Below are 12,442 nucleotides of genomic sequence, written 5' to 3'. Positions count from 1 at the left end.
ACAAGTGTGTGGAGTTTATTTCCTGTGGAAGCTTTAACAAAATACCAACAGGAAGTCATTAATAGCTACAGGAGTTTCCCAGTCAGGAGGATCTTTTCAAATTAATATATAAAAATAAGATGAACAAAGTTGTTATTACAATTTAAACCTTCATGGCAATAAACCATGATTCTGATTAAATGAAACTTTTATTTTAGGATTTACAGTTTAGATGATCAATAATTTGCAACAGCAGATGATTGACTTCTGTTTTTAATAAAGATCATCACTGATTTTATTACTGTAATCAAACATGTTAAAAGGGTTAAAATGTCAGAGGTGATGGATCTGTGTTTATTTGTTGATTAAATTGTATTTGTTTTTGTTTACTTATATTTATTGTGTGTGTGATGTCGTGATTTTAATGTTTTAACTTTATTTTCTTGTGTCGTCTCGGTAAACGATGATTGTTTACCTGATTTGATTATTGATTGATTCCTTATTGTTCGATCGATTATTACATTTCCATCGATGTGTTCGATCCCTTCATTGATCAAATCATAACCTCAGTCGGTCTCGTGCCCTCTGTGTGCGCGCACAGACGGGAGTGGGATCGAGGCGAGGCGCGCTCACAACAGCACGCGGCGGACACGCGCCTCGTGGTGCTGATGGAGCTGGGTTCAGTGTGAACAGACCGGAAGCTGAGGAGGAGGAACGATCCATCATCTGATCGCATCATCGATCAGTGATCGATCAGCGGATCAGTCCGTTGGATCGTGGACGTAATCAATCAGTGAGGTCATCGATCACACCTGCCGAGACATGCGCGCGCTGCAGTGGCGGGTCTGAATCAGGATGATGTGACGGAGGGGTCGCAGGTTCGATTCCGGCGGAGGGAGGCGACCGAGGTAAGAGATGTTTATCCCGCACACACTGGTCCCTCCGCGTGGACGAGCGCGTGCACGAGACTCCATTAAAAGTTCGTTGTCTTGAAGTCGGGCGGCTCATTAACAGGTTTCAGTGATTAGCTGGTGTGTGTGTGTGTGTGTGTGTGTGTGTGTGTGTGTGAACATCCTTCTGTGAAATTGACTTTAATAGTTTCCATCAATCAATGCATTGAGTGGAGTAATCTGATTACGCTGAGTAACAGTACTCTCACTGTAAGTTGAGTAACCTGAAGTGAAATAGTACATTTATGTAATAGAGTAAATGCAGGAGCATCTTTGTGACTGTCTCAACACAAGAATCAAAGTAATCAGATTACTTCAGTAGAAGGAACCCAATGACGCCACAGTGCAGCGTGTTGTGACCTCACAGGAAGTGAGAGATGACATCAGCAGTCACATGACCAGTGGTACTGTGGTCGATCTGCGTCACGCTCTCACACGCGTCACCTCAGCTCGTGTGAATGAGCAGAACAAGTTCGAATGTACAGTTCAGTCCAGAGCTGTGACATCACAGGTCTGATCCAGATGTTCAGCCTTTTCATTTTTCCATCAGCTGCTCAGCAACAGGCTTTGCTCTCTGATTGGACAGCTCCTGAAGCAGTGCACTCTGGGAGATGTAGTGTACGTCTCACTCAGTGGACTCCACCCACTCACCTGCTGTATCTGTGATGTCACTGTGATGTCACCTGAACGTCACGCCGTGTCTCAGTGTGTGTGAGAGTCTACTGTAACACACACACACACACAAGCCCCTGGGGTTGAAAGGTTATTGGCTGCCTCACTGGAGCTCTCGGCCAATCAGATACAAGTATTCACAGTTGGGATTTTCTACATTGTTGCCATGCGAAGAATCTGCTGCCTGACCTACATTTATATACACACACACACACACACACACCAATTCACACTGATACACACATTCAGGTGCAGTTGTGTGTGCCTGTGGCTATGTTCATCAATAGTTAATGGGTTTTTCCTCATGAGGATCTGTGTGTGTGTGTGTGTGTGTTTTGTGAGGACATGGTTCTGAAGTCGTCGTATTTGGGACGGGGTCCAACACAGTCACAAAAACTGACACACAGCACAGACAGAAAACACAACAACGTCACCGTCACAGTCCCCATCATGCTTTGGTTACAAACATCACGTATTACACAGTAACATGGGATATACATACATGTGTATATGTACATACATGTACAGTATATGTGTAATATTCACTGTGACTGCTTCATAAAACCAGTGTAAAATAAACATCAGACAAGGGTCCTCAAAAGTACACACGTACCTGTTTGTGTGTGTATTTAAAATATGTTTTATTTTTAATTTAACTTTATTGACACGTAAACACACAGTGTTTCAATTAGCTCCCTCACAACACAGATATAGGAAGTAATAATACTTTATGAAGAGTATTTAAACATCTTTTCAGGTTCTTCTGGTAAACTGACTGATCTACGTCTGTTGTTCTGTTTGTTTCAGCCGTCAGTGCTGTTGAGCAAGGCACTGTCCTGTTGATCAGGTGTCATCACGTTCACAATGCATCCAATAGAATATGAATTGTTTTTGGAGGAGTCATTAAAAACCTTCAGAAATCAAACTACCAACCTTGTGTGAGTGAGTTCAGGATAAAAATAAAAAACCACACAGTGATTACACACTCTCTCTCTCTCTCTCTCTGTTTAATGACTACTCTCTCGTCCTGAATTAAAAGCCAGTTCTCAGCGTCTCCTCTGATTGGTTGACCCCGACCACTGTCCTCCGTCACATGACTCAAACATTCACAGAATCAGTGAAGTTAAAGTTAAACACATGTCAGAGACTTGATGCACAGGATGAACTCCCACAATCCTCTGCTGCTGCAGTACTGAGCTGCTGAAAAAAGACAGAGGGGGTCTCATTGTTCTGCTAATGTCAAACAATGTGTGGAGACGTTACCAAAATAAAAGTCTGTTTAACATGAGAGAGAGAGACAGAGAAAATGAAAGCAGGAGAGAGGGGGCTGCTGTAGTTAAACTGGATCTGAGGAATTTCAAAATAAAATTCTGTTGTGATGTTTGATCATGTTTTATAGATAAAACTGTGACATCAGATGTAAATGATGAATTACTTCGGTGTCAATCATTTTATTAACTGGAGAAAAACATGCTTTTCACTGTCTTTAAAAAAATGTTTCCCAACATTTCCATTGATTTCTCAGTCATTTATTGATGTTGATGAACAAACCAGTGAACTGAAATCGATGAGTGTGGGTCACATGGTGCAGCTTGAACACATTTAAAGGACTGTAGATGGAGGCATGAAATCTATTAAGCGATGTTTGTGAAATAATTTCAACCAATTCTCATTTTAGCCTGAAGTGAGTCGTCCAGTTACAGGAGGAAATAGGAGTTTAATATCAGGAGTGTGTCACATGACTTGATTCTTGGTAAAATGAGATTTTAAAAACAGAGATCGGGGTTTTTATTCTGGAGTGCAGTTTATTTTGAAAAGTAACCAGGGAGGGAGGAGGAGCAGGAGGAGAAGGAGGAGGAGGAGCTGAGTCTCCACAAGTTTTTATTCAGGATTTAACTCAGATCAGAAGAAGATGATGAACATTGAGCAGGTATTTAACTGTGTGTGTGTGTGTGTGTGTGTGTGTGTGTGTGTGTGTGTGTGTGTGTGTGTGTGTGTGTGTGTGAGAGTGTGTGTGTGTGTGAGAGAGAGAGAGAGAGAGAGAGAGAGAGAGAGAGAGAGAATTCTGATGAGCTCCTGCATCCATGTCTTGGTATGAGGGCAGAGTGAGGACACGCCACACACACACAGTGTTAAATCTTTAAATCCTGTATTTACATCTTTTTTTCCAGCTTTGATCGTGTGTGTGTGTGTGTGTGTGTGTGTGTGTGTGTGTGTGGGTACTTGTACTGTTATCTTGTATCTTAACTTTCTGACCCATTTTCAAAGAGCTGTTTGAGGGTTAAGACTTGGTTTTAGGATTGGAATTAGGTTTCGCCATTTAGTTTGGATGGTTAAGGTTCAGGTAAGGGGCTTAAGAATGCATTATCCTATGAGCGTCCTCACAAAACTATAGAGAGACAAGTGTATGTGTGTGTGAGTGTGTGTGTTTGTGTGTGTGTGTGTGTGTGTGTGTGTGTGTGTGTGTGTGTGTGTGTGTGTGTGTGTGTGCGTGTGTGTGTGTGCGTGTGTGTGTGTGTGTGTGTGCATCTGACGACTTAAAACTGTGATTTCACTCATCAGTTTGTGAGCTGTTGTTCTGATGCCTCAGTTTGACAATCCAATTTTGTCCATCTTGGTTTTTGAAATCAGAAGTAACTATATTTGGAGGAACGGGGGTTAGCGCTTGATCGATAGCTTGAGGACACGCCCACCTACACCTGCCACCTGTACCCATTGGACGGTACTAGCTGTCAATCACACTGTGGTATCCACCCCCCAATACACCTGGTGCTTTATGGTCTGTTTGACTCTAAATGATCATAATTCACTAAATGAACATCAGCTGTTTGAAGAAGACTTGAAACTAGAGACTGAGACAGAAACTCCTGAATGTTTACTGACGTTATAAAGTGAGAAGTAGAGTCACTTTCTATAGACTTCGATAGAAACTACCAGAGGAGTCGCCCCCTGCTGGTCAGTACACAGAAGACAGGATTCAGGCAGCAGAGTCTACGTCTGTTTTTATTTACAGTCTCTGATCTGAAGTCTGAACGATCACATGTAATGAGACACTTCGATGTTAGTTCTCACATTGTTGCAGTCTGTTTACATTAACACAGTTCACACCTGGGCCCTGCACTACGCAGCCGGTTTTGTGCTTATCGGGGAAACTTCAGGTTAAGTTCGGGGTTTCCAGTCCTACGAAGCTTGTTCACTTCCTATCGGGGTAAATCACCATGGTAACTTATGCTGAGCAGATAATCTGCTCCAGGTTAAGTTGCAGATAAGGGATCAAACCGTATAAAAGCTCCGCCCACTGACCAATCAATTCCTTTGAACCGTGACATCAGCGTTCTTAGAGGATCCGTGGAGCTGGTGTGGATTGTTCGAGTCTGAGGAGGACCAGGGTCTTCAGAGACCCACAAGATCCTTTGAGCTCCTCTGATGAGTTTCTGAAAGATCTAGATTCTCCTCAGAGGATAAACCTCTGTCAGCTGCTGGAGCCGAACAGAACCAACCTGACCTGTTGGAGCAAAGTGCTCACAGAACCACAGACTGCATCTGCTTCACCTACTGACACTGATGTACTGGGCGAGTTAGCGGAGGGATATCAAGACATAGTTTCATACTTTTATCCTTTGAGAAGCTTTATCCTATGAAATTAAATATTTATTTAGAATGGGAGATGGATCGTTTGCAGATGTAACTTGTGACAGCCTCCCTCCCCTCTCTCTCTCTCTCTCTCTCTCTCTCGCTCTCTATGAGTCACCAAACTGACTCTACACTGTTGCGCGGTGAACAATCTCCTTAAAGGAAAGGATAAGGGAAGTTTAAAACAATGTCTGGTTGGTTAAGTTCACTTGAACCCGCTTTTTAGTAGAGGCCCCTGGTGTTTATCACACCTGGAGTCCACACATGGTGTTCATCTGTGATGAATTTCAAAACTAAAACATGTCAGTGTGGGCGGAGCCTCAGTTTGGATCTTTGATGCTGATGAGGAAGAATCAGCTGACAGACAGGCAGCCAATGAGAGTGGAGAAAGTTTAATAAAAAGGATTCAGTTCTTTATTGTCTTCCTGTGGAAACATGAAATGTGGTTTGTTTTTTCCTGTTGTTGAACTTGTTACCTCTGATAAGTAATCTGATTAGTTTTAGTAATCAGTTACTGATAGAAACCAAACTCTCTCTCTCTCTCTCTCTCTCTCTCTCTCTCTCTCTCTCTCTCTCTCTGTCTTTCTCTCACTTTTCTTTTTTCTTCGATCATTTCCTTCTTCCTGTTTCCTGTTGGGCTTCACGTCCTGTTCTCAGGGACTTTCAGAGAAATGTTGTCTCGTCCGGCTGGACTCTGATAGGCCAGAGGACGTCTGATCCTCTCAAACAAAATAAAGTTCATGTGTTCACACAAAATCAATCAATACATCAAATTTTATTTGTATAGCCCATATTCACAAATCACAGTTTGTCTCATAGGGCTTTAACAGGGTGTGACATCCTCTGTTCTTAACCCTCAACAAGAGTCAGGACAAACTACTAAAAACCCTTTTAACAGGTAAAGAAGGTAGAAACCTCAGAGACACATGTGAGGATCCGTCTCCCAGGACGGACAGAAGTGCAATAGATGTCAAGTGTAAAGGAGAACATCAAGATAAAGGTTTTCAAGGTTCTCAAAACAAACATGAGAACATCTGATCTCAGAGCTGTTGAGTCGACACACTGATCAACTGTGTGTGTGTGTGTGTGTGTGTCTGTGTGTCTGTGTGTGTGTGTCTGTGTGTCTGTGTTCGTGTGTGTGTGTGTTTCATTGTGAATCTGTGGAGGTTAGAGGTCGTCAGCTGAACAGACATCTCTCATAAGGTTCACGAGTGTTGAGATCTCAGGACGCACCAAGATACATTCACACCTGAACAGATGTTAAATCCAGGTGTGAACGATGTCTTCTTCTCTTGTTCTTTCAGGTCAGACGACTTTTTAACTCCATCTATAGGAAAGCCAATGGACTGCATCTGCATCGCTGTTAGCAGCTAACAGCATCTAACCAGCTAAGCAGTGTAACCTAACAGATACCAGTCAGTTACAGTCAGTGACCAGCAGGTGGTGCTGAAGCTGTTGCATGGCCACAGGAGTGAACTACTGGAGCTCATATGAACCTGGTTACAAGGTGAGAAGCAGGTTAGTTTACAGTGGTAGTGGTATAGATTACACTGTTAACTAACTGATACTGTGTTGACTTCCTGCCACGTCATGGTCACTTCCTGTACAGGTGAGAGAGTGTGTGTGGGGGGGAGAGCAGGAGTCGAGCAGCGAGGACGGAGGAGGAGAGGTTACATGGGAAACAGCCGCCATGGAAGTCAAGGGTCAAATCATTACAACACCTGGTGAGAACAAACTACTGAGTTTATATCAGAGATGAGAGATGTGTGTGATACACTGACTGTGTGTGTGTGTGTGTGTGTGATACACTGACTGTGTGTGTGTGTGTGTGTGTGTGTGTATACACTGACTGTGTGTGTGTGTGTGTGTGTGTGTGTGTGTGTGTGTGTGTGTGTGATACACTGACTGTGTGTGTGTGTGTGATACACTGACTGTGTGTGTGTGTGTGTGTGTGTGTGTGTGATACACTGACTGTGTGTGTGTGTGTGTGTGTGCAGACCCTCTGACTTGTCCCGACAAGAAGCAGAGGGAGCGAATGACAGAGCTGCAGGAGAGGAGGCGGAGCCTGCAGGCGCTGCTGAGGACACGATTGGCTGAGCTCAGACGCATCTGTCTGCAGGAGGCGGTGAGTGATGTCATAGTTAGACCCCTCCCCCAAAGAGGGATCATCCTAAAATAGCTGATCCACCTGATCCCACCTGGATCTGTGTAGTTTTGTCTAAATGAAGTGAACATGAAGGTGAGTTTTTTTGTGTTTACATTGGTCAGGAGCTGACAGGTGCGGTGCCCAGTGACTTCCCCCTGGAGGCGGGAGAGAAGCCCCCCTGTGTCCGACGAAGGGGGGGGGTGTCTCGCCAAGGAAACAGGAAGTATAGAGCAGAGGTGAGCAGCTGATGACTTTACCTGATCTGAAGAAATCTGTGTGTGATGTTTATAAACCTGCGCGTGTGTATGTGTGTTTGTAGGAGGAAGACTCTCAGCGTTCGAAGCCGAAGAAAACTTTATTCAGTGCAGCTCTGAGGAAACACAGTGACTCTGAACACAACACGCACACACAAACACACACACACCATGGCAAGAGGACTGTGCATAGAGGCTGCCACACAGGTAACACACACACACAGACACACTTGGCAGTAGTTGAGAGGCCATTGTTCTAGGAAGACGAGGAAACCTGCCTCTTCCTGCTTTATTCTGAAACTATTTGTGAGTCTTTGTGTGTGTGTGTATTTTCAGATGACACAGTGAGGTCAGAGAGCAGCTCGACATCAGACTCAACAGGACATGACAATGGTAAAACACACACACACACACACACACATTAGTGGTATTGTAGCTGCAGTGCCCCCTGCTGGCTGAGAGCCTTTCACCCTTTCCAGTTGTCAGCATGTGCTTGTTTGACTGAGAGGTTTTTGTTTGATTGACAGCTGCTTGTTTGATTAACAGTTGCCCTTTTCTTAATTTCATTTCTTTCAGAAGACAGCGTGTCTCAGTGTCGCCCCCCGCTGGTCTCTGCTGCTTCTCCTGTGGAGGTTTTCTACCACAACAAAACCAGAAGGAACTCGCTGCACATCAGGTACATTTATCTCCACATTTAGCATGTTAGCTCCGACATTTAGCATGGTCGCTTTGACTTTTTATAATGTTAGCATTGACGTTTGCCATGTTAGCTTTAATATTTAGATTGTTAGCGTTGACGTGTAGAATGGATCTGCTGTAAAATGGTTGTGTCATAAAAGACGTATTTACAAAATAGATTATTTTAGCTGTTAATCAATAGTAACTATGATCAGTCTTCTGTTTCAGGATCGACCATCCAGAGACTCCTCAGACCCACAAGCCCCTCCCCCTGCTGCCCATCCCCCCTCCCCCTCTATCACAGGACTCCTCCTCTCGCCCTTTTGACCCAGTAGCAGCAGGTGAGGGCGGGGTCAGGGTGAACGCAGCTCGTCGCTGCAGTAGCTCAGACGGCCTCCTGGGCCGTGTCACCCCCCCAGAGGAGGAGGGGGGTGCACAGCATGGAGGACTGAGGGTCAATGACGTGCCAGTGTCCAAGGGAACAAACGTCTCTGGAGTGTTCAGGAGCTCCGAGTTGCTGATGGACGGACGAACAAGGATAAATAACAGACCCGCTGAGGGAGGGGCAGGGGGAGGAAGAGGAGGAAGAGGAGGGGGATACAGCGAGGTCCTGCTGGATTACGTCTGGGGGAAACAACAGCAGCTGCAGCGACAGCAGTCCCACACCAATAACAGGCAGCCAATCACATCCCAGCACCAGCTGCTCTACAATGGCTTCTCCTCCCAGCAACCCCCAGGTGCCCCGCCCACCTTCCGTAGTCACTATGGCGACCAACGACAAGTCAAAGTGACCCGCACTAAATCCTGTGGCCCTTTCCTCCCGGTGCAGCAGACCGATACTCCTAATCCTCCTCTGTCCACCATTCAGCCTGACCCCCACCCCCACCTGCTACCTCCCCGACCCACACAGCTGCCCCCCACCCAGGATTCCCAGCTGGAGGAGGCCACCAGGAGCCTCCACAAGGCCCTCGCCCTAGAAGGTAAGTAGCAGTGACATCACACAACACAAAACTCCTGCGAACACACAAAAACATCAGAGTCCACCTTGAACACTTTAGTCTGCCAGAAACACGCTTGTCCACCTTGAACAGAGAGTCCGTCTTAAAAACAGAGTTTGAATCTGCTGTATCTGGTTTGATATCTTGGCAGGTCTGAGGGACTGGTACCTGAGGAACACGCTAGGCTCAATCCACCAAAACCAAAACCAATCCAATGGCAAGGCAAGCACAGGTGTCTCCACTAAGGTGAATGGAGGGGTCAAAGGTCAGTCGGGTGTGGGTGGAGCTCTGCAGCGTAGACGAACGACTCATGGTGTCATCCAACAATCGACCTATCAGACGGAGACCAGTCATCATCATGCTCTGTCGCATCACAAGCAGACGCTGCCACATTCAGCCACATTCCACGGACACCCGCTCCACGGCAGGTAGGAGTCGGCTCACCTGTCCAGGTAATAACACCTGGGCTCTGTGCCTGACCACACGTCTCTCTCTCTCTCTCACTCTCAGGTCTGTGGACAACTCTCTCTACCATGACTCCTTCTCACCTCAGAAACAGGAAGTTCCTCTCAGAGATCTGTCTGTGGACCAGCCGTCTCCTGGGACCCTGGTCTGACTCACCGTCCAATCAGAAGAACAGGAACAGACCAATCCCACACAGACGTATTGACCTGTGTCCAGGTGACTGAATCAAACACCTGTGGAGGTCCTGGTCCTGGTGGATGTTCTTTGTCTGCTATAGAACCTCCTCCGGTTCTCCAGGACCTGCAGGTTCAAACAGTGTTTCAGGTTCCAGCTGCAGCGTGTCACAGGTTGATGTTACTTCCCAGTTTACATCTGGGAGAGACTCAACAGAACGACTGGATAAACCACAAACAAATCAGGTCAGACACAGACCTCCAGCCCAACTTGGGTCAACCCTTGGTCAAAGGTTAATCTGGACTTACGTCAGCTGATCCTCCTGTCAGCCAGGTTCAGTCGCTGCTTGGCTTTAAATAACTGATATCAGGGATGAAGATGAACTTGATGAAACTGTACCTGTAAACGTCATGTGATGACCCTCCAGGTCTGATCCCCCTGAACTGAGGTTCAGGTTTACTTCTAAAGTTGTTTCTAACTTTTTCTATGACGATGTCCTCGTCTCTCAAGCTGTTTTCAGATCTGCACTGACGCCTGGATCTTCTCCTGCAGCCTCCTAGTAAAATGTGTGTAACATGTCAGAGTGAGTCCATGTGAGGAGACAGCAGGACAATGTGTGGAAGCTTCCCAGAGAGCGAGTGGACGTGTGGATTTCTAACACGTGACGGACGTGAAACTGGAAGAACACAAATATCTCAGGATGAAGAAGAGGAGCCATACACGTAGAAGACGAAGACGTCAACTTGGAAAGACGAGGAGATTCCAGAGCTTTTGGTGCTGAGGGCCGACGCCGGTGTTCCCTCATTTTCCTGTTGTTGTGAACGAGTCTGACCCAGACGATCTCCTGCTGCTTCTTCAGATGAGAAAGATGAAATCATGTCTGAAAACAGTTTCAGACTCTGCTCAGACAATCAGGACACATCAGAGTTTTTATAAGAACTTTTGATAAGTGATGATGATGATGATGATAAGTGATGATGATGATGATGATGATGATGATGATGATGATGATGATGATGCACTCTCACCAGCTCAGTCCAGCCAATCAGCAGTTTATAAAGTTTGAAAGATTTTGATAAAGTGATTAGATCAGGTGTTTGATTCCTCAGGTGAGTCCTTCAAAAACCAGCAGGTGATGTTTTTCAGGTGTTTTTACAGTTTGGATTTTAACGTGCGGCAGCTCGGTCTCATTGTCAGAACCAGAACCAAATGCTGCACTAGCATCATGAGCCAATCAAACTGTAGGATCCAGACCAAAGCTAATTCAGCATTGTTGTCATGATTACATTTGTGCACGACAGTTTTCCCTTGTGCGTCAAATGAGAGCAGGTGCGACGTAATGTGATGTAAACCCCGCCCCCTGAATACCAACGTTCGCTTTTGACAAAGAACAAAGATTGAAGTGTCCTGTGAAAACTGTTAGCCTGTTAGCCTATCAGACTGTGTGGTAGGCTGTTAGCATGCTAGTCTGGTAGGCCTGTAGGCTTTTAGCCTCTCTGACTGTTATTGTCTTAGCCTGGGAGGTTGATAGCCTCTCAGACTTTTAACCTGTTAGCTTGGCAGGCTGTGGCCTACTTACCTGTCAGACTGTTGGGTCGTTAGCCTGTCAGACTATTAGGTTGTTAGCCGGTCAGATGGTTAGCCATGCAGGTTGATAGCCTCTCAGACTGTTAAGTTGTTAGCCTGTTAGCTTTGCAGGCTGTCAGACGGTTAGCCTGGCAGGTTGATAGCCTTTTAGCCCATCAGACTGTTATTGTATTAAGCTGGTAGGTTGATAACCTCTCAGACGTTTAGCCTGTTAGCCCATCAGACTGTTGGGCTGTTAGCCTGTTTGACTGTTAGCTTAGCAGGCTGGTTAGATGCTGCCCTCTCTCAAATGTGTTCGTATTTACCGTGTTCATGAGGAGCCCATGTGAACGCCCTTCAAGAGTTCATACCTCTGACCTCAACTTTTCTGAAAGCTCAGAGTTGTGTCATGTTTGTTCAAGTTTTCAGAAAAGTCAGAGGTCATTGGATGATAAAATGTTTTAATTTGAGTATTTCTTTGTAATTTTATGACACATCTGAGGAAAATGTTCAACAGTCTTTTCCTTCTATATTACGTTTGCTGCCTGTTCGCATGTCAACAGTGTTCTCATGACTTAACCACTCGAACGCCAAACACACCACGAATACGACTTCCTACATCGTAACCACGAGCTCCCTCTGAAGGCAGCATGAGATAAACGTGTTTATGACATCGCCCATAAAGAGTTCATGTTCTGAAATGAAGTGAAATGATGATGTCATCTGCACACAAATCATTTAATTAATAGAATGTGACAAAGTCCAAAGAGACGTCTTCAGAGAGTTGAGTCCGAACCTAGATCCAGGTCCAGGATCAGGTCCAGGATCAGGTCCAGGATCAGGTCCAGGAACAGGTCCAGATCCAGTGTGAGAGCAATAAGAGTCTGTTTCAACTGCTTCAGGATAAAAATGCAGCGACAATCAGAC

The 12,442-nt window shown here is 45.4% G+C and overlaps 1 protein-coding gene across 2 annotated transcripts; it reads left to right on the top strand.

Moving 5' to 3' along the window:
- The first annotated feature begins 602 nt into the window (after positions 1–602).
- ccdc120a (coiled-coil domain containing 120a) lies at positions 603–10,579 on the top strand. 2 transcript variants are annotated; one of them, XM_035158225.2, is made up of 11 exons: positions 603–887; positions 6,539–6,741; positions 6,844–6,958; positions 7,232–7,359; positions 7,503–7,616; positions 7,700–7,841; positions 7,971–8,027; positions 8,211–8,310; positions 8,541–9,292; positions 9,462–9,738; positions 9,821–10,579. In XM_035158225.2, exons 2-11 carry the CDS (start codon positions 6,694–6,696, stop codon positions 9,924–9,926), a joined length of 1,839 nt encoding a protein of 612 aa, XP_035014116.2. In that variant the 5' UTR covers positions 603–887; positions 6,539–6,693; the 3' UTR covers positions 9,927–10,579. The 2 variants fall into 2 exon arrangements, with proteins under 2 accessions (XP_035014116.2, XP_035014117.2); XM_035158226.2 differs by lacking the exon at positions 603–887 and adding an exon at positions 3,477–3,531.
- The last annotated feature ends 1,863 nt before the right edge of the window (positions 10,580–12,442 follow it).

Source organism: Hippoglossus stenolepis, chromosome 6 (genome assembly GCF_022539355.2).
Source record: "Hippoglossus stenolepis isolate QCI-W04-F060 chromosome 6, HSTE1.2, whole genome shotgun sequence".
NCBI lineage: Eukaryota > Metazoa > Chordata > Actinopteri > Pleuronectiformes > Pleuronectidae > Hippoglossus > Hippoglossus stenolepis.
This window is presented reverse-complemented; position numbering and strand designations above follow the sequence as displayed.

Coding starts and splice junctions, on each gene's coding strand:
- ccdc120a (XM_035158225.2), top strand. CDS start 6,694: ATGGCCACAGGAGTGAACTACTGGAGCTCATATGAACCTGGTTACAAG. Junction 8,311..8,540: donor AGGAACTCGCTGCACATCAG/GTACATTTATCT, acceptor CTTCTGTTTCAG/GATCGACCATCCAGAGACTC. Junction 9,293..9,461: donor CAAGGCCCTCGCCCTAGAAG/GTAAGTAGCAGT, acceptor ATATCTTGGCAG/GTCTGAGGGACTGGTACCTG.